The 23,045-nt window shown below is 40.8% G+C and overlaps 1 protein-coding gene across 1 annotated transcript in view; it reads right to left on the bottom strand.

The window, feature by feature from the left end:
* Positions 1–23,045, bottom strand: part of NCAM1 (neural cell adhesion molecule 1) — a 186,692-nt gene that overhangs the window by 10,778 nt on the left and 152,869 nt on the right. Inside the window, exons 17-21 of the mRNA XM_074162274.1 lie at positions 21,660–21,695; positions 21,000–21,041; positions 16,146–16,148; positions 8,928–9,052; positions 7,657–7,837 (exon numbers count right to left, since the gene is read on the bottom strand). Coding sequence (XP_074018375.1) covers positions 7,657–7,837; positions 8,928–9,052; positions 16,146–16,148; positions 21,000–21,041; positions 21,660–21,695 — 387 coding nt within the window. The remainder of the gene's footprint in view (positions 1–7,656; positions 7,838–8,927; positions 9,053–16,145; positions 16,149–20,999; positions 21,042–21,659; positions 21,696–23,045) is intronic.

Below are 23,045 nucleotides of genomic sequence, written 5' to 3' on the forward strand. Positions count from 1 at the left end.
AAAGACCCCATGAACTTGGCGGCTGTTGGTGCTGCATTTCTTTGTTCTAAATATTCTGTAAAGGGATTTTGCTGTTGCTATAAAATGCAGGAAGCATGTAGTACATTATTCAGTTTCACAGGCTGGCACATTTGATTAAAATAAATTGATCTACAAACACTTCAAGAACTATTCAATGCATCCTATAGCTAAATTTATGTTGTTTTTAATCAAACTACTATTTAGACATCATTATTAATAATATTTAATTATTATTAGCAACATAATTATTAATATCCCTAATGAGTTTTCTGGGGCCTAAAAGAATTTGGCGTACAAAAGAAGTGTATAAATAAACTGTTAGGTTGTTGAGCATCAGCTGCTAACACTGCGTGTACGAGAGCACATGTGTATCACCAGTGAGTGCTACCATGTAGACAGATGGTGGACATTTCTGACCTGATCCAGAGCATGTTCAACCTGATGAGAAGCTTTCCATTGATTCCCTTTTGCTAAGGGAGCAAAAGGAACCTCTTCAGCACTAAGAGGAATAATAATTCCATAGGTTAAATAAGGAAACACAAAACATTAAAAAATTTCTCAAGTCCTTAATTCTAAAGAAGTGAAGAATTTATTAATTACAAATTATTTTTTCAATGGAAAATGAGCTTCCTGCAAGACTGAACTTTCTAATCATCCTTATTTTACAGCGTACAATAAAATGACCCATCAATTTTACTCTTTGCAACTCCGTATAGACATTGGCCCTGTTGGAGATGGCAGAACCACTCAGATGTGTGGTTCCTAGTGGGGTCTCAGCTCAAGTGTGCAGAGAATGTTCAGGCACAGGCAGACAAAAAACAAAAAACAAAAAAGATATGGAGAGAAGCAGATATGATTTCAGGCATTTCAGAGGCCCTACGATATTTGGCAGAAGAGAGAACAACAAACAAAACAAATAAAAACTCTTTTCATGCATCAGAAGAAAAAAACACCAAACCCCAGGAGAAAAGCTATTTGTTCTCAGTGGATGCTAACAGCTTTTTTATTGCAAACACCTAAAAGTATCCTTCACCTCATTCTCTCAAACACTGCACAATTTACAGTGGAGAAAGCAGCATGCGAGCAACCTTCTATTCCAAGTGACAACAGCTTCTGTTTCCACACAGATTTAGGCCCGACAATTTACGCTTGCTTTCAGCTTAGCTACTAGGTAGCAGAAATACCCAGCAAGCTGTGAGCATTCCTTCCAAGACAAGAGGGTAATGGGTATTTCCCAAAACTACTACTGAACTCCTTTTAGAACGTCACCAAAACTGTGTGGCTTCGGTGGTCTGCTCCTAGCTTCAAGCTCTGTTATTTTCCTGACTGACTCCCTTTCTAAGGACGAAAAGGGGAATATGAGCATACAAAGAGGAAAAACTGTAAGCAGAGTGTCACACAAAGATCTTCTTTTCAGGAGTAAAACAGACTGTAAATCTGCATAGCTGATCCGCAGTCTGACCTCTGCCACAGCTGCCCTCTTCTTCACTACTGCAGAGTGCACACCTCAGTGCCGCTGGCTGCTCCTTCCACTTGAAGCACCAGCTTCAAGAGCCAGGAGAGCTTCAAAAACTTCTTTTTATCTCGCAGAAACTAGGAGGTGCGAGCAATTACAACTGATCCTGATGGAGCAGAACATTATCAAACAAGGCCTTCGTGTAAAACAAAAGCAAAGCAATGCTTTCACAAATATCTTTGAAAATATGTAACAACATATTTTACGTTGTTTGAAAATAATGTAACAACAACGTGGGGATACAGCTGCTGGAATCCCACAGGTCATGAGATCCTACAAGGCTCTGCAGGTCATCACACACACACGGAAACATCTTTTCTAAGGCTTGAGGTTCCAGTCTTCCTGTAGGTATAACTTGTTCCCACAGAACATGTGCTTGCAAGGTTGCACGTCTGCACCGAAAAATCTGAGTGTCTGAACGTCTTGTGGTTCCAGATCTGAATCTACGTCTCATCTTTGAGCACAGAAGAGAGAACTGGCTTTTCTGCAAACTTTTTTTGAATTTTATTTTTATTTACATCAAGAACAAGGTCTGGAACCTTGTCCAGCATTAACTGTCAGACCTCAAGGATTCAAAGCATATCTAGTATCTAACGTTACAAATCTGCATAAACTGGTGGTAAAAATATCAGTTATGCTCCTTATTTTTGCAAATGCAGGGATAGAAGCTCTTTTTGTATATATTCCACGTTGACTGGATTCCTGTTTGCCTTTGAGTATGGGATTCATTTCAAGTAACTTCAGCCACATAAACGATCTCTCATCTACTTGTCTGGGCCTTGCCTGGTCACCAGAGAGGTGAGCATAATGCATCTCCACAGCCTTAAATCTCCACTTTCTCCTTGAATAGGAAGATCAGCCTCCAGAGGTGCTGTGCTCTCTCCACGTAACACCATGTAAAGTTATAGTTTAGGCAAGATAGTTTTAATAACGTATGAATTGGGTGAGATATATCTCAACCTCAGCTAGTAACCTCCATCTGTGGGTAAGGGGAAACCCACAATAGAAGCTGGTATAAGATCTACAGATGAACTTAATAAATTCAGCTATAGCAGAAGGTCACACAACTTTTTAGTATTATGATTACTCTTGCTGTACTTCAGTAACACTAAGGTGTAAATTCAAAAGATCTAAAAAATTTTCGATACTCTAAAACACTGGGGGTGAGGTTTTTTTAAAAAGAAATCCACATGCTTTTGTGTGCAACACCTGCACAGAGTTTTCATTTAGACAGAAAAGCAGTTCACAAATCATAATGAACAAGGTCTGAATAAACACAGCAGAAATTTATGTGCAAAGCATAAAACGCATAGTTAGAGAAGACTGAAGGCAGCCTTTTTTGTCTGTCCCTATAAGAATTTTGTTAGAAAGATTAATCCCATCGCAGACAACTGATAGTATTTGAGACATTCTGTACAGACAGTTCAACAACTGCATCAGTAATTTCATCCTTGGCAACCTTAGGCCCACTCACAGAGAAAGAGAGAACTCAAGGCAGAGACACACCCATTTTTAGAAGAGCATCGGAGCCAAATGGATTTCCCATCACAAAGACAATTCATGAGGGGCACAGGGTGTTTTATTGTTGTGGGGTTGTTTGGTTTTGATATTTTTTTTTTAAAGAACAAGAGAAAAGAAAAAAGTCAACTGAAATTTGTTCAATGAAATGCAATACACAGAACTCGGTATCAAAGACGCATTATATCGCACCAATTTACACCATGGATCAATCCTGTCTGGTAGTGTCACACGCACAGTTAACCATGAACATTAGTAAGGATCAGTAATAATAATAATTTAGCTGGTCAGGTAACTTGATCCAAGCTAATCTTTCCTGTTAAAATGGCAAGAAAAGGGATCTCTCTCTGAAGTTGATAATACCGTAGTGGAAAACCAGAAAATGTTAGACAAGCATCCATTGCAAATTTGTGTGCTCATCGGCTGTGTTATGCCCCAGATCCATTATGGGTCATGAGATGCTTGACTGCACACAAGGGGCCAGTGGAGTCGCAAGGATTCAACCGCATAAAGAAGAAAGAAAGAAAGAAATCTCTTCAGTGTAATTCCCACAAGATGTTTATATTCAGATCACCACATCAGGAAAACCTTCTAATGGCCATAAATTTGAATCCACATGCAAAAGCCCACAGAGACATTTGGGCAACCAGTAGGATTATCTGTGACAAATCTTTCTCTTTTTATAGTCTGTGGGTTTGGATTTGTGGTTGGGGCTTTAGAAACCTTTTGCACAATGCAGTGGTGATCAGCGCCAGATGTGCAGAGAAATCAGTAAAAACCAGTTTCTTAAAAGGCTTTCAATATTGTACTTTCCTTTGATGAAAAACAGCAAGCAAACAACAACAAAAATCTTTCTTTACATCCATTAAAAAGGGCAAATTCATTACAAGTAACAAAAAATGGTAAAGAGAAAAAACTTGGCTTAAACCTTTTTCCTTGTTACAAAATACCAACTCTTTCAAATTAAACATTTCTTTAAATGTTCTGTGTTTGGGGATTTTTTTTTTCTTTTTTTTTTTTTCTCTGAACTGACATGATCCTCTGAAGCAAGGTTATCTGGATTCACGCCTTGGTGGGACCCAGGCCTTTGCAAGCAAATATTGCTTTATTTTATTTTAAGTTTCTAACAGAGCAAAAGCAGAGTCACTGCAGAAAGAAGCAATGAAACAAAGGAGGACGACGTTGATGGACTTCCCAAGGTCGCTGCAGGTGCCAGACAATGGTTCCCAGGAGGGGAAAATATGGTTGTTTAAAAACAAATTTGGTGCATGTGGCAAGCGTGGATGTTTCCCGTGAGATCCAAGGTGACATGTATGACGACAGACATAGGAAAGGAGTAAGGGAAAGAAGGGAGAGGGGAGGGAAGAAAGGACGAGGAAGAAAAAGAAAGAAAGAGAGAAAGAGAGAAAAATAGATAAAAAAAATTAGGTCATAAATACAGAAAACATAAGAATCAAAGGTTTATTTAATTTCGTAAATTAAAGTGGCTAAAGGTTAAAGAAGAGCATAAGCACATTCACACCGACAAAAGGGCTGGTTCAGAAGCTCAGCAATGTCCAAAGCTGCAGAGCAGGGTCCAAGTCAGGGTTTATGGGGTTCGCAAGCAAATGAGATTAAAAATGATGGAACAGAAGGCTCAGTGAGAAACACAAGAAAATGGTTATCTCGTATTTGAAAGGACAACACTGCCTTTTACATATAAAAAAAAAGGAAAGCTTTTGTGTAGCAGACAATCCACCTGCCTGTCCAAGTCCTTCCCCCAAAGTCTGCTGCACCAAGGACTTTGATAACAGATCTTGACTACTTGGAGTGACTACTTGGAGTCACTGGATCCCCGGAGAAGCAAGGAGGTCTCAAGAATACAGGACTGACTTTTCCATTTAGCCTTCCAGCTGCTTGTAAACTACTCGAATGCAATTATTATCATCACTGAAAAGAATACTCTTATCCTTCCAACCACTTTAAGGACACTGCACAGGTGATGGTAACAAAGCACTCTACATAATAAATACACATTGTGTCTGCAGGAAATCCCTAGCTATTACTGTCAAGCAGAGCAATGCCACGTTAAAGGCATTTGCTCTGACTTCGCCTATGTAGCTCACTTTGAAATCAAAATGTATAAGCTAAACGCCATGAAAACAAGAGGTACTAAAGGAAAGTTATACACAGAGCCTCTTCCCGACTGCAATTTGGCATACTTGCCTTCGTTTCAATAGAGGCCTGTGGTCTGCATGTCAGAAACATCTAGCCTGCCTTCTGGAAGTATTTTCCCCAATGTTTTTGTTTGGGGATCAGCTTAGGGAACCAAAGGGTCTGGAAACACCTTGGAAGGCCTAATAGAAACCAAAGTTCTCTACAAAACGAAAACAAGCTAGAGAAAGAGAGTCACAGATCCAGCGTAGCCAACAGTAATCATTTCACTGCACACTGCTCCACTTGCCCCTGAACCGGAGCACATTCTTTCTGAGAACCAACCGCATCCATCTGTTGGGTCAATCTTGCAGCAAATTTTACATTCCAGAACGACTGCTTTTCAAAGTGCTTCCGACAATTCCAAGTGCAATGTTTGAGTGGCAGCCTCAAACGATGATTCCTCCTATGCTTCATACCAGACTAAGCGAGGAATAATTTCAGAGAGGCCAAAGAAGTTACACCTGTGATAACAAACTGGGTTTCCCTTCCCCCTGCATTTTTTAGAGGGTCCCTGCCCATGTTACTGTTGGATTTAAAGGGCTTAGTGGCATCTGGGTTTGTTGCTCCTCCCATTGCCATGGACTACAGTATAAACACTGTATTCTAAAGTCAACAGCGCTCTCAAGATTTGCTAATACACCTGTGCAAGACATCCAGCTGTCCCAGGTAGCTTTGGTGTCCCATCAGGCACATGACTAAGGCTAAAAGAGAATATCTGCGCAGGAAGGCAACAATGGTTGCGCACGAAGGAGTGTGGAGGAACAAAGACACTGATCAGTAATTGTAACTTCCCATCACAGTGCAAAAGAACCACTTTCTACTGTTTCCAGCCTACCGCATTTGATTCTTCGGCTCTGAACTGACCTTAAGGCACTCTTTGCCACATTACCCTCACTTTCTCCTGCCATATCAGTCACAGTTGTCCTTCAAATATGCGGGGGTAGTAAGTATTAGAGCTGTTGAAAATGAGAACCAGAGAGTAAGTTGCTTAATGAGTTACTGAGGGTCGTTCCACCCAAAACTACAGCCTTGTTCAAACACACATCCCAATCTCTCTTTTGCCCCATCTCCCTTATCCTCATCCTCCCTACCATACCTGGTTTCCCAGCCCCAACCAACTAGGTCACTCATTTGTATGCTTAACAACGTTATCTGGCTTAGTCAAGTGCAGTTGCAGCACACAAGCTGCACAAGGTCTCAGCTGTTTCCTTCAGCCAGGAAGCGAGTTGGGGCAGTGGGGGCAGACCAAGGATTGAATTTTCAGTGCAAGGGAAAGACTGAAGAAAACTCTCTAGTTGTTCTGAAGAAAAACACGAGACTGAATTAACAATCTAGAAGACAGAATGAAATCAAATTGCTCCCTTCGATACGGACTGTCAGCACCAATCTTGGCATGAATATGCTTAACTCCGGCTGTGCAGTGAGGACTTATTTTGACCGACTCATCAGCTTTAAAGTTCATCCATCTGCCTTTAACCAATCAGAACTTAATTTATAGGTAGTCCGGCAATTTCATCCTTGAGGTTTTGTTTTGTCTTGGTTTTTCTTCTTCCTTTTTTTTTTTTTTTTTGTAATGTGCAATACAACCACCTGTGTAGAAAAGAAATGCTGACTGTCTTTTCAACACCTTCCAGCGAACTGCTATATTCCTAGCACCTCAGGTAACAGGATCTGCTTGTTTTTTGTAGCATTTGTGCTTCTACCTTACTTTTTAAGCACACTCATAAGTACAGTCTGTCTGAAACAAAAGAGTTTCCAGCAGCATTCTAATGCTATTTAGTTACTTTTCCCTAGTGCCCTACCCAACATTAAAACAGTGCTGTTTAAAAATTACTCTAATTTTGTCTTCATTTCATTTAATAATAAAACCTTCAGAGAAAGATTTTAACTCCCTCCCTTTCCAACTGCTAGCAAACTCCTTATGCCTTTATTTCTCCAAAGGCTGAGCTGGACAGACAAATGAGCAGTAAGCAAGCCCAAAGCAGATTTGGAAGGGAAATTTGCATTGTGAAAAGCATCGCCCCAGAGATCTGAATGGTCTCTTTTGCTTTAGATTAAAATGGGCATCTCGCTTTACTTATTTCAGAAAGCGTTACCTATCCACTGCTTTTCTCATCTGGCAACCCTATTACCCCAATATAAAAAGCCAACATTGCCTGCAAACGGTCAGACAAGGATTTGGCACGTAGCATTCCTAACAGTGTACTGCTAATGATGTACATACTGTAACATGGACTACAGTACAGGTATGTACATGGCAAAAACTAAGCTTTGGATGGGTAACCAATTGTGATAATGGCTTTAAGCAAGCGAGTTGTCAGGGTTACTCAGGCACATTAAAGGATGCAGCACTGTCGCATTAATTGGAAGCAGAAATCAATGATAAAAGCTTATGACTGCTGTACCTGGGATGACAGTAGGCTGAGCAGAAGTTCGGAAAGCATAGTGAGCTGGCTTGGATTTCCCTTGCTGGTTTTCAGCTATCACATACACCTCATACTCTGCATTCCAGTCCAGGGACTTGAGCATGACGTGGTCACTGCCAGACGGAAGTCTGATCTCCGGTTTCCATTCTGAGGAATGCTTCTGTGGAGCAGCAAGACGGCAGGCAGGGATGCGAAACACACAGCAAAACATTAGTAGCCAGTTTTGAGAACACTGTAATGGCTAAGCAACAAATGGAAAAGTGAGGAGATTTCTACACAAGCAGACACTCCTCAGCTAATTGAGGGGTGCAAAACATCATCTACTGTTGGCTCTAAGTGGAGAGGACAAGAGATACCGAAGCAGCCTCTCTTCTGCACTGTTAACACATCTGAAGAAAATATCTCTGTTCTTCCTCCCATCTTTGCCTCATCACTAGAGTACTTCTATTACAGAAGTGAAAAGCTGCAACTACTGCATGCCTCTGCCTGGTAAAGCACTTTAAGAGTGTTCTTTCATGCCTCAGTATGTCAAATTTAAATAATCTGAGAGACAGAGATTTACCCCTTAACACAGTTCTGGCCTGGCTTACCACTGCCATTCTGCTCTGTACTGTTTAAGAGAGATTTTTAAAGGTGCGTACAGCTAGTAACTTTGATAATTCCTACTCCAGTTTCAGGGAATCCAGGTGTACATTTCACCTAGATAAATTTGAAAAAGCCACTGCCGAGGTACCTTGAGACAGACTTAGGCAGTTTTCTGGAACTCAAGTGTGCTAACACACTTTTCCTTCTCTGCTGGAATTTATGGTTCTGTGGCACTAAATTGTCCTTCTGACAGTCCAAAGACCACATCTGCCAGATTCAATCACTGAGAAAGTGTCCTGCTCTCTTAATAGCTGGAAAGCTTCCCCATTTCAGCTCAAACACTCTGGTAGAGCTGAGCTGCCCCCAGGTGTATTAAGACTGAGAAAGTGTGCAGACAATAGCATGTAATTACCATATGCCCACAGTTCTACAGATGACAGCACAGAGAAATAATCTTTCACAGTCAAAGTGAAAGAAAATGTGACAAAGATTTTGCATGTTGCTTCTGTGCATGTCATGTCTCATACCCTGTACGCTTCCACCACATCTGCACAGCGTGTATTCCCGTACTGGCCTGCCTACAACCTTCAGGGTTGTCACCCAACATAGTGAAGCCTGAGCGCTGAACAGGCTAAATACAAATCTGGCGTGTCAGTCATACTTACAGCTTTGTATTTGATCAGATAATGTCTAATTGGGGAGCCACCATCATCCTGCTTGATAACATTCACTTTAATGGAGTTACCATCTTCTCCCATCTGACCTTCCAGTTTGGGTGCGCTGGGTTCCCCTGAAACAATGGTGGATTTATGTTTAATTGTAAAGAAAATTCATTGGGAAAAAGTACTCACCAAAATCAGAAAACAAGTTCATTATACTCAGCTGCTAGGGTATCAGTCTCACTCTGACCCAGAGAGAGGACACTGTGTGTCTAGCATACAAATGTTTGCAAGACCCAGGTGTTTCTTGCATGTAGTAGTTTGTTTTCACTGATAAAAGTTACCATTTTTGTGTGTGCCTGAATGGAGTCAGAGGCTAAGTGAAAAAAAACCCCCACCCTTCCCCAAGAATATCCTAGAGCAATGCCCAGTTCCTCACTATTTCTGTTGCTAAACACTTAGTGAAACACCTGGAAAATGTCAAGATAGGGCATGTGGGAAACAGGCAGGCTGCTCCTGCAGCCATTACGAAGATGTAAAGAATATCATCCAAAAGGGACATTATACTTGCCATACAGACCTGTCTTTGCACTTTGAATGTTGTTTAGGTTTTATAGTTGCTGGACCAGAGACTCACCTGCGGGCTCACTTAAATGAGCATGGAAAAAACGGTACTGAATCACAACAGCACATCTTTTCACTCAGCTTGCACTGGTGTAACTAATTGCAATGAATACAGGCTGGAGACATCTAGACCCTTTCACTCTTCTGTAATAATAACTTTTAAATGAAACAGCTTTCATTTCCCAATTTGTACCTCTGACAACAGCAGGAAACTGAAACACACTGATTTACAACCACACCCTTTCACACCCATGTCTACAACCGCTTTTTGTAGCTAATTCCTCCATTAACCTGCACACGCAATCTGCAGAGGATGGTTCCCCAATCCCAAGTACTTCCTTCTCGCACCTTTATTATAACACCTCTCCTAACAAAAGTCAAATCCACAGATTGTCCAATTACACATTTACACCCCCACAGAAAAACCGCAGCAGATTCCTCAAGAGACATGCATCCTCCTTCTGCTTTCATATTACCCCAGGGATCAATTGTTTCCAAAGTGCTTTGACAGCCTGTGAACTTACTATGCAAGAGGAATTATGACCTATTTATTTGCTTTTGTGGAAAAGAAACATACCAACTGAAGAGACCCCTGTTCCCAACAACATAAGTATCAAATTAGCAAAAGAACTTAAGAGAGTACTGGTCTCTCTTCTCAAAAGTGACACAGACCACAAGAGAGCTCAGATCCTGCTAAACTTCCGTCAGCAGCTGGGTGCTTGCTTTGCTCCATTTTATGCAAAGGCAAGAACAGCTTAGGTTCTTCTATGCCAATGCTCATCTGAGATCGGAGTTGGAGCTATTGTTTCTACAGCCCTGAAAGTCAGTAAGACTTGACAAAATCATAAACCTCGCTGAAGCTTACTAAGTCATTTTACAGTACTTACTGAATTCTTTAGTATCAGCTCTGAGATGTAGTCTAAGTGCTTAAGCCATGAATTCTGGGCTTAAAAGCTTCTAAGAACTTTTGACCATATTAGCTGCTATCCTCTGAAAGCTATTCTGCCCAATTTCTTTATGGGTAATTTGAGCAAAACCAACACTGCAATTATTTGTAAGTTAAAACTTACAAACCAGCTGCAGTTGGCAATTTCAGCAAACTCCTAAGATTAATCACACTCTGCTGTGGCTGGTCCCATTACAAGGTCCTAATTCTTACAGGTATTTTATATAACAATTAACAATGGTTGAATGTTAAAAAGCAAAAAATTCCTACACCTCTGTTTAACCACAGTTATGCATATTTTACGCATTTTGGAAGTATTTCTCTTTACCCATTTGAGTGCTCAACAGCTCATCTGGAGCTGACTACAGGAAATTTATATCCAGGGAATACAACAAACAATGCACATCCTATGTTTTGCTGCGCACCTTGAATCTAAATACACTTCCCAAATGTTTACAGCCCCAAACATTTGCACAGGTTTGCCAATGCTGAGCACACACTTTACTGTTCTAGCTTGAAGTGACCTACGGTTCTGCTAAAGCACCTCTGTCTGTACTTGCAGCACCACTTGTGATTTGGACAATAGGCTTTCTTGAACTCATGTTCACAGATACACCAAAGTGTGCTGAAATACAATTAAAGGATGATGCAATTCTGAATGTATCCCAAAGAGAACAATTCAAAAACTCTGAAATGGTGATATTCGCAACTTAAGAGCACGAATGTAATTCAATGTGAACAGAACCAGGAAACTGAAGTAACATTTGTGACTTAAAAGCTCAGCTTGTTGCCCAGAGTAAAGCTTTGCATTATACTGAAAGCGAAAGGAAATAATAAGCCAGTGGTTGTATAAAGATCAGCTTTGAAAGATAACATCAGTCATGAGAATTTACAGGAGCTTCTGTCAACCCAAAAAAACATTCTCAATTCTAAATCTATTCTGTCTGGACTTGTATTCAGCTACTAATGGAGAGTACATGCACTTCTGACTGGCCAGAGAAAGGTTAGTCTTCCAATGTATTTCAAAGTTGATCTTCAGAAGTAATTTGAAGCCCTTCCTCCGCCCCCTTCCCCTCCAAAGAAAGAATTCAAGCTCTTTTTTTGTGAAACATCAATGAGAAAACTGCAAGACCTACACTGAAATTTAAGTAATTTAAGATTAATTTGATTTTCTTGCAGGCTAACACATGCTCTGTCTAACATACCAACTGTTCCAAGAAGGTAATTACAATCCATGGATATACAGAGCTCTTTAATGTGAGATACATACATTTGTGTTTCACCACATAGTAACTCCTCTTCAAGAGGGAATACTCCTTTTTACCACATTACATTTTTCTTTCCAAATCCTTGCCTCTACCTGTATCCCCACTGCAAGACTCCCACAGTGCAAGTTGGACACTCAACAGCTGTATTCCACCCCGTGACAGGTTTCTCAGTGATTGTACATTAAAAGCCCAAAGGTAATGCTCTCAAGGTGACCATGGAGCTGCCCTTGCATAGACCTCTAGTGCAGTTCAAAGCAGATGGCACACAGGAACAGGCTTTCCTGGTTATGCTACAAGAGGTGCTACGCACTCCTCTGGAGTTCTCCTGGTTCTCATACTACAGGGCCATTCATGTCTCAAGAAAGAACAAGAGAATTTCGTGTTCGATCGACGATCACCCATGTGCCATGTATTTATAGACAAGAGGGTGGATTTTTATCTTTACTGCCAACTAACTGAGGCTGCACATTTAAAAAGCCCTTCCCAGCCCATATTGCTCCTGGAATTATGAATGCTGAAAATTACTGCAATAATTGCGTCATGACTATTAACCAATAATTAAATGAAACCAGAAGCCAATGTCTTGTTTTATCATATTTTTTCCCCACAAGAAACTAGGTCCCAGTAACAACTGGGGGTAGGGCATTCATGGCTACTTATTTTGCTGGACACTGAGATACTTGACACTGCTGAAACATTTATGAGCAGCAATGCTTAACTGTTGCCGTATCTGTGGTAGACTTGATGAATGGCTTCACTGATAACCAGGCAGTACAAGATCAACATCTCCTTGGTACTTTCCCATTCTCACTTCAGAGAGGTAATTAGTAATAAGTAAAGAGATCCTGAAGTGATAAGGGAACACTGTACTTAGAGAATTTCACCTCTTATCTAACACAAGCTAGAAATTCTTTCCAGTGATTGAGCACCAAGACTAAAATGTGAAGGAACATCCTTTGGAAAGATGCTCTTTCTTGATAGATTTTAAATGTCAGAGATGCTGCTGTATCTTATTACACAGCCATTCCAATGATTAATTACCCTCTCTGCTGAAACTTTCCTTCAGTTTGAATTGTCTAGTTTCTAGCTCCCGATTCCTTCCTTCCCCAACAGTTTAAATACACTTCTGCTCTGAGAAACACTCTCTTCAAATAGAACATGGACCACTCCTAATGGCTGAAACTCAACAGGTATAGAAGTGCAAGCCCTGGTGAAAAATACTTTTGTTTCTCTCCATAAATACATGGCATTTAATTCATCTTAAGCAGGCAGATGTAATCCAGATACAGGGCTGTAAAAGTAAAAATGGGTTAGTATGTAGTTTCAAACAAAAGAGGAAGAAGCTTAGTGGGAAAAGTTTAGTCCAGTAGAATCAGCATCCCTATAATGAGTCAAAGTGTCAGTAGCTGAAGAGAAAAGGTTGTCATCAGAAGGTTAGAGAAGAAACTCATGCTCACAGAACATGCATCCTCCCTACGGGATGGGGGCTGAAAAGCAAAAGTGCATTACAAAGATGTGCTACGTGCCCGGAGATCTCCCATTTACACTGAGCTGACTGGACATATTGCAGAAATCCGCCTATTCCACCCATAAAATGTGGGATCCTTAAAGAATCTCCATTGTGATGCTGCTACTTAGCTTATTGAGAGCAGACAGCTCCAAGCATGCCAGACTTCCTCTGTATAACCATTTTACAGACACCTATCTGCTTAGAATTTGCTCTGCTGCAGAAGAAGGGATGCAGGATCTTACGCTTTCACTCTGCGGTGCGACAATGCTGATTATGTCTGAGGCAGATGGCACCTCATTCAGCCCAGCGGCGAGTATCAAATAACCCAGGTGGAGCCCCCTGGAGGGCAGCAGGCAAGTAACCTAAATTTCACCCCTATGCTTTACTCTCCTTGAGAAATGGAGAAATTTTTTCAAAGACATAAAGTTTATGGGTTTCAGCCACCCTACACACTTTGTTAGAACTTGACTACTTCCACTGATTTAAGCTTCACCCACAGGACAACCACAAAGAGCTGCATGAAGAAAACCAACCAGACTCAAGCTCTGACAGGAATGCAGGACAGTGCCGGCATGAAGTGAAGCGCTATTTATGCTGGCCCTGACCTGTCAGGGTACCCAGTAATCCAGTATTAAGCTCAGAGATCCATTCTTTGGGCTTCAGATGTAACTTACAATGAATGTGACCAATTGTACTTGAAATAAGGAATTGTTCTGCAGGCTCCTGAAGCCTGAATCAGTACCTGTTAGCTCCTACGTATGATGCGAGGGTAACTGAGGACAGTGCTCTGAGCCGTTACATTTTCAAATTATTTTTTATCCACTCCTGCTAAGCCAATAGCACCAATAATCTTCTGCTGCAGGGAAGCAGTAAATGTTTCCTGGTATCCTTTTGTTGTTTAATTTATATTCAAACTGCTTCCTTGATCTAATACTAGTCTGATGTAGTTGGATTTCAGAAGCTGTTTTTAACTGGGTTTCAGAGGGCACCACAAGCATCAGGACTGGATGCAGCTGTAGTGAAAACTTGAGGTGGGAAGAGAAGAGAATGTGAAAAAGCAGCATAAACTTTTCCCTAGTCACAGGGCACTGAATGCATGCTGGACCCTGGAAGTGACAGCAGTGCGGATGACAGGGACCTTTCATCATACCTCTTCTCCGCTCCAATCAAATATGTTCCTTCTGCCCACCTTTGAAAAGCAGCTTAAATCGGTTACTAGACAACTGCAGCACTTTAGACTATAAGCTTAAATCCTTGCCCAGCTGGCACCGTCTTAAGAAAGATCCTGCATCCTTGCTGTGCTTAGAGAATACAACTGCAGTCTATGGTAATTTATGTAACACATGAACAAGGAAGCAGCTGATTTCTGCAATCTTTGACCATCGTGTAAATGGGACTAGATTGTGACCTACAGCGTCACAATTTGAAACAAACATCAGCCATACCTATGGAAAGTCTCCACAAGTGGTAAATATACAGGGGTGAGAAAGAATAGGTAGGGATTCTGCAGAATGCACATAAGAGAAGCAAACAGCAACAATCAAAAATAAGGAACAAAACCAGAAGGACATGCAAAAACGAGACAACCAAGTCTTCAATCCTCCTGGACTTCAGCCAGAGAGAGAAGAGACTAGGGGAAGAGGGGCTGCTTCCATGCATGCAGTCATGTGGGAAGGTTACTGGTGTTAGTTTTGTTTTCCTGGCAAACCCCAGCCAAATCCTTTCCTTGTGGTGGTCCAAGACAGTAAGATGATTTCAGAATTCATAGGGTGAAAGAAGCGAATTGATTCCTGGTTTTCAAAATTATTTGTTTAGTTGGGGAAGCAGAAAAGCAGGAGTTTCCCTCCCTCCCCCACTTTAGATTACTCACAGAGAATTAAGTGAAGTTGTAAAAACCACAATGTTGCAGAAATTGTTTTCACTACCACACACTTTACTTGGAGACCGATTTTATCTCTGTAAGCTGGAAGGGTCAATCATTTGCTTCTTGATTTCACGGAGATCACCAGCTACTCTTAGCTGTTGCTGGTAAATGAGTTCAGATTAAATCCCTTGCCACGCGCCGAGACAGCGGGTGGGAGGCATGAGGTGCTCTGGCACAAAAGGTGCAATAGTACTTCTGATGCAAACTGTGTGAAGTCTAGCTCCCATCATGCACTCTCTGTGGGCCTATGCAGAATGCTTTATAAAAACATAGTTCCCACTCTAGGTATGTTTAAGTTTTCCTCAGGAGAGAAGAAAATTTCTCTTTCTTAAATCATAATGTGACACACTTACCAATAACAAAATTTCAGAGATAGGGAATTTCAGTTCCTTTTGATAGGCTACTATGTATGCGAATGTGCGTGTGTGTGTGTGTGTGTGTGTGTGTATATATATGTATGTCTCAATATAAATGTATACTGTATAGGGTCAAAATGTTGCTAAAGCAACAGGAGATACAGTGTTCACGTTATCTGAGCATCTTACACACAATCTCCCATCAACTAGAAGTCTGTAGCTGGCACACTACTACCTTGAAAGGCAAAAGGATTCTTGCCATTGGTGTTAATGCCAGAGAGAGTTTTAGAAGCTTACTAGGACACTGATTGTTGGATTCTGATAGTGAAAGAAGCAAATGACTGAGCCATGTGATTTTTGTCTTGTTTGTTGTTTTTTGCTTTTGTTTTGTTTTCTCTTTTTCCCCCCTCCAAATTTTTTCAAGCTCAGCGTGGAAGACTGAAGTTGAGTTCTTCACATGCAGACAGTGGCGAGCGACTTCTCCAAAAGGCTTGTAGAAGGATTTTGGAGTGATGGAATTTGGAGAGCCCTGGTCACTGACCAGAGGGGAATCCTCACCCCAGATCTAGGCAACCAATCAGAACAAAGTATTTTACCTTCTGTTCACCAGCGTGGACGACATCAGCAGCACCATGCAAGCCACATGACAAAGTCACATGATACGCACGCACATGATTGGTTGAAAGGAAAGTGGAGGAGGTCACATGGAAAATACAAAAAAATTAAAAAACTGATGTAAACAATGGGCAAGGGAAAAATCAACAACAGAATTACAGACTAAATAAAATAGAAACAAAATTAAATTAGCCAGTATATATCAGAAACACTGGGGAGACAGTAAAATCACCTGGAAATATAAGAATATTAAACCACAGAAAGCACTGAGTTATGACCTTGAGAATGTTAGGCACAGCTGCATCACTGCGTATTAATACCAAGTCAAAGAAGAAACAAAAAATACTGTAAAGTGTGCACCAGAACTTGGACAGCTGAAGGAATCCACAGGACTGTTGGAAAGAAAAAGGGAATACATTGTTATTCAGAAACAGTCCAGGCAGCAGAGGTGAAATGGTCAAAATCACAGCCCACGCAGCTCAGTGAAGATAAACCTTGGCATTTCATACTGATGTATTCTCCCCCCTGCAGAAACAAATGTCTTCCTAAATATCAACAACAATAATAACCTAAAAAGAGAAAAACTTGCTATGTGTATACATTTCCAAGGACAGAGCTTTCGATCAAAGAGCTGCAACCAGATTTTGGTCAGACTGACAGTTATCACTCAGAGTGCACAAGCTCCATCCAACACATTCAGCCTGAAGATTCGAGGAATGGCATGAGTACAATGAATTGCACTGATGATTTCATGTGTGTAAAGGGACTTTTCTGTCAACGAGGAAAGGAATGAAGTGCTCTGCACTGAAAATCAATTACAACTGATGGCACGAAGAAGGCAGCTACTGCTGAAAGAGATGAAAAAGTGTGCAGACTGTATGACAGCGGAATGAAAAAAAAAAAAAAAAATAAATCAGTTGTCAGGCTGGAGGACACCACTAACTCCATGCTCTGTTTCCCTTCCTCAATTACTGTCTATAACTTGCATTTTTCATGATGGTTCCTTTGTCTCATCTTAATGAGCCTACTTCACAGTGCTCTGGTACTTCCCTGTTCATTTGGTGCAAAGAGAATTAAACCCCTAATCTTTTGGGTGCTTGTATCTGACAAGACTAAGGGCATACCGTTACTGGGGGAAGAACTGATGGTACAAAATGTAAAATGGATTTGTTATATCTAAGCTTTCAATCTATTTTCTCTGGTTATAAACATAGACTCACAGAACTCTAGGCAAGTGTATCATGAAGGAGGGAAGTTTAAGAGTTACTGTGAGATAGCCTGGAAAGGTATTCAGTGTCTTCTGCTCATGAAGAAACTTATTTCCAAATCCCGAGTAAGCTTAACAAAACATGAGATTTAAAAACAGGCAAGAGAGGTTCCCTTTGAGATCACCTCCTCACGAGAGGAAGCTTTAGTTAAAGATCAAGGGCAAAATGAGTAGTATAAATACAACCAAAAGCTACTTTGGATGAGGCTTCTAAGACACAGAAGACATTTGGAAATACTGTCTTTAGCTTAAAACCTTGAAATTAATTCTGTTGTCATGGGTAGAAGTCAGGTAGTTCAAACACTGATTTGTCTTGGAGCTTGCAAGAGGAATGAGCTCTTGGTACACACAGGCTTCTATTCACAAGCAGTACTTGTGTGAATCTGAAAACACAAGGGCTTTCGTAGTCAGCTCTGTCTCCGTCAGAACTATTGGATCAAGAAACCTGATAAAAATGTCTTTTATAGCTACTGTTAATATCAGGGCTTGTTAAGAGATATGGACCATTCACCAGCTTACTTGAAGCTCATGTTTTTAAAAAGAATGAAAAGGAGAGATGTAGTTTTGTCTGTTCTGGGAAAACGCTTTTCCCTAACTCCATAGCTAACTACATCTTTGAATCAGTTGTCTCTGAATATCAAATTCCTTTGGAGACAGGGACCCTCAGCGTTGTTTGCCTTGTGGCACTGCAATAGTAGCTGTTGGATTCTGGTTGGACACAGGCAGTGTCAGAGAACACACACATCTGTACTTACTTCCTGGTAAATCTAAAATAAGCGAAAGAAAAAGGAGTGTGAAAGACAAATGAACTGATGAATAGCTGCTATCAACCTTTCACACTTCATGTAAACAGGCTTCTGACACACATGCGTGTCTTTTTACATCAAATACTTGGTGGCCAGGCCCATTTCATGGGGAAAGAATTCCAAAGCAAAAAGCATCACCAGCTCCTTGGGATGCCCACGTGACCTTTTCTCCCAAGACTGCAACCTATTTTGAATTGACTGGAGGCACTGTGCAAGACAAAATAGAAAAGAAACACTTGGCTTTCCACCTGCATGTCTTGCTCAGTGTCCTCCACCTCCTGCATCCTGCAACTTTTGAATCTGTTGGCCGGTATCTAGTAAATATGACAAAAGTTCCTATAGATTCTGGAAAAAACAGGAGACTAGGTAGAAGACAGACCCAAATTAGTACCTCAACTGAAAAAGAACCCCACCGCTTTTTCAAGCGACCTCAGACGTTGCGAGGCAAAACAGATTCCACAGTGCAGAGAGCTGCAAGATAAATTTCACTGCCACTGACACAGAACTATTGATCCGAGCAATCCAAGAGGATTAAGCCAAAGGAGATATATGTTCCTAAACCTCGTACATGACTATAGACATCTCCCATATGTTACTGATCACATAACATCAAAAACTCACTAACTGCAGTTAAGAAGCTCTTTAGCTTCGTTAGATTTCAATTGGATCCACTGTTCATTTTCCTGTCTTCATGAAATGACACAGCAGCTGTCAATTTCTAATTGCTCTTATTTCGTTCAGGAAACCACTGAGGCTAGGTTAGGGTAAGACACAAGATCATTCAGCAGCAGCATCAACAATTAAATAATGCAAAGTTATAAGAGCATCTGCCTTGTGCCAATGCCCTTTTTCGCTGTTGAATATAGAATATTAATATGCTGCAGAACAACTTAGCATACAAAACAAATGTGTCTACCGTTTGCATAAATTGAGTATGGAAACAAATGACAATGAGGCATAAGAGGTCAGATCTGCTTCTATTCTGTGTAAGAGCCTGAACCTCAACGTAGGTGAAAACAGAAAACTTTTACCCTTAAAAAACCCAACACAGACACATACCCAACAACAACAAAAAAAAAAAGCGTGGAAAATGTTTATGATGAACTAGCTCTTAGTATCTTTTCTGGATAAAAAGACCCATTCTTTTTAAGGAAAAAAAATGTTCTGCAAAACATTACATAACATTTTCCCTCACAAGTTCAGCTATCTCCTAGCCTCACATATGAGCAGCCACAACGGATTCTCTGCCTCCTAAGAAACAATAATAAAAAAAAGATTATTAGTAGACCTGCTGGTTGCCACCTTTCCCCTGCCCTTTGCCTTGTCTACCCCATCCTCCAACTCCGATCCAAATTAAATGTTCTCTTCAGCAATACAGAACCACTACCACTTCAGATGCATCAGTAATTATGGTTTGGCATGTTGTATACAGGAAAAATACTGCAAGAAGGAAAGCATTTATTGTGGTCACTGACAGATAAAAGGACATTTCATGCGATGTGTAAGACCATGGAATGTGTCAGTCATAAATGCAGTTATAATTTTAATTTTTACAATTTTTTGATAGTTTTAGACTAGCTGTACTAACCTCTCCCTCCATCCCAACCCCCCAAATTATCACATACTTCATGCTTTTAGTATTTTCCATTTAGAAGCGATGAACCATTTCTAACCCGCTACAGGTAAACACACAGGTATTTATCTTAAAGACCATATTCACAGAAACACGTACATTTTGTTATTGCAAATAAAAAAAAAACAAAACAAAACCATTTGGCTTTGTAGAAATGATTAGTTGTTCAAAACACACATATGCACCATATAAACCTATGTCTTCCTCAACTATTTTTCTTTGTTGTCCAGGACTGTGTTGTAAATATTTACTTGGCTCTCATATTGGCATGTGATTGGCTATAAATCTCCTCCTACATGTAAAGACTAAAATCACACCTGATACATCCGCTGGTATCAGGAAGGTGTGCCGCTGAACTCTTAACAGCTAGTCTAAAATGGACATTTCAAAATGGTTCTTTTATGTACAAATCAACTAATGCGAGTTTTAGCTATTTTTCCTTAGACTATTCAGGTCCACTGCAGAAGCATCTGCTTATCTGACTCAGTCTCACTAGGAATGGCTATCTAACAAGGTACTGAGCAAGAGCCGAGGGCATCTGAATCCAGGTCCCTTTTCAGATACAGACTTCCTGTGAAATTTTAGACCTCTTGTAATGTAGGCAGGGCATCAGTGGCAAGATGGGACAATTGTCCCTCTCCCCACAGTCCTTCCCGCTGTAGGATATTCTACCTCCTCATTCGCATCCATAGCTGTAATATCAACTGTATCTCCCTAAATTCACAGGAAATGGAGCAAGGCAGGGTAGCAAGAAGATTATTTAGTCCACGTCCCTTTTGCAAAGGCAGCTTTAACACTACAATCACTAATGGAAAACGTGAAAGGAAAATGTTCCTTTTGAAAATGATAATTTACATTTTTCCTCCCTCTTTCTCCCCCACTCCATGTTTCTTCTAAACTGTGTATTTCCATTTTTACTGCATACTTGGTAGGACAACAGGAGGAGGAGGAAGAGTGGTACCATGCTGGGTTCTGAACAGCTAACATGCTCACACAACACATCAATGCCAGATTGTTGGTTAACAGACATCAAAGTAATGCGGTATAGTGCTTTAATTCCCTCGATGGAAGGGCTACAGCATAGCAAATAGCACTCTGGACCAAAGGGGAGCAGTTCCCATCTACTCACTTGGTGTGTCTGAGCTTTCGGATTCAGCAAGAGGCTGAGTTGCTATGGAAACATGAAGGATAGATAGGACACGTAAAGGTGAAGCATACCATGTAAATAAGTTATAAGAAGCAGGGAAAGAAAGGAAAGAGAGGAGGTCTAATGAGGAGAGAGTGAGAATTATATTGAATCCTTATGGCAGATGTGTATTACCTGAAGAGGCTGCAAGAACTGTGTTCTGCTACTGCTGTTTTCCAGCTCCTCTCCACAGGGAGAGTTGGGCTGCCAGATGCAGGCTCCTCCAGGTGACAGGGAAGCCAGCCTACACTGCATAGCTCCTGCAGCAAGCTATGGCTCCAAGGATCCCTACTGATGCTTTTTCATCCCGAAGAGTTTTGAAGCTCTGAATCCAGTTTCAGAGACAACTACAGCATTTTTGCCTACTTTTGGCCCAAATAGACACCTAGGTTCACATACTGCTAGCCCATTAAGTAGTGGAATTTCTGGAAGGCCCTCTAGAGCAGTACCCCATGGCTTGCTTTTGCCTAAGTACAGAAGACAAAGGAGGAAGGAAAAGAAGGAAAACACCCAAGGATGTTAGGCAGACTGCACCACACTCAGTGAGGAGATACATGCAGAGCAAAGCGGAACAAAGACAACAGCCTCTTCTACCATACTCACTCTCTGCTAAACGGGAGATGGGTGCAGCAGTACTTGCTAAAGAAAGAGAAAGGAGGGTGAAGAGGGGAGTTGATTGCTGTTAAATACTGCCAGGAGATGGAAAATTAAAAAACAAGTTGGTAAGATTTTGTCAGATCAAGCCTCTCTGGACACAGAGCACAAGCAAAGTAAGAGCACTTTGCCAGACCTGCATTTTGGATCCCCTGCGAGTTCTTGCTTTAAATCAACCTTGTTATAACACAGGCTCAGTGAACACACACCACTGTTGACCAATGTTCCTAGGAGTTCAAACCAATGCCTTTTAAGGTGTTTTGGTAAAGGCCATTGCTAACTATCCTACTGCCATCTTAGGATCTGTTGGAATTTGGGTGGGATTATTATTTTTTTTTTTACATTAAGGTATATTGATATCAACCCCCACCACCACACACACACACTCTTGGTTTAACACACATTTGAGTTCCACCTGCACAACACCAAGAAACAGGTGGAGCTCAAAAAGAAACCGTTCACAAGGTCCGTGTGCAGCCTTTGTTTGCCTTCAGATTTATACGGAAAAGGAAATGCAGAAAACCAGTGAAATGTTGGGATGAAAATGCAAACCCAGGTCAAGTTAGGCAGATATTCTCCTGGCCCCGCAATTCTCATCTGTGCTAGTATGGTACCTCATTAACACTAATTACTTGGGCCTTCATGTGCCTCTAAGATGGAAAAAAAGTACTTTTTGCTTATTGAGGAAAATGAAAAAAATCAAAATAACTACGGACATATCCCAGCAGGCATTAAAAAATGGTGCCAGTTTTTACATTCAAGTAGCAACTTTAAACTATAGTGCAAGGAAAACTAGTTGCCTTTGGCTAGTCTGGAAATACAGCCTTGGCTTGTGTCAAAACACAGTTTTTATATTCTTTCCTGTAAAATTTGTGAAACATTTCTGTGATCTTCAGATCACACCAGACTAGGGGACACCCAACTTCTTCCTAATTTTGACTTTTCCTACAAACAGGTAATACTGTGTGACTGGAATTCAAGCACAGATGAAAAAAAGGCGTTTCTGCTGTGCCAACAATCTCTTCATTATTGCTGCAACCCAGTTCATGATCTGAGATAGGCTTTGAGAACCCCAGACAGCAGAAAAAGAATCAGAGAACCAAATGCTCAGAAGGATCACAGCTGCAAGGCATAAATGCACTTGGAAAGAGCATCAGCAGAATTTAATTTGTAAACGAAAAAACCCCACATCATAGCCCACGAAGAAGGAAAAAAAGAAATGGAACTTAACCTACAAGGGAGAAGAGTTAGGGACTACAGACTGATTGATAGCCAATTGTCACAATAAAAAAGGCAAAAAACTCCTCTACAAGCGTGATTTAATGTTCTTCAAAG

The sequence above is a fragment of the Numenius arquata genome, chromosome 22 (genome assembly GCF_964106895.1).
Source record: "Numenius arquata chromosome 22, bNumArq3.hap1.1, whole genome shotgun sequence".
Taxonomy (NCBI): Eukaryota; Metazoa; Chordata; class Aves; order Charadriiformes; family Scolopacidae; genus Numenius; species Numenius arquata.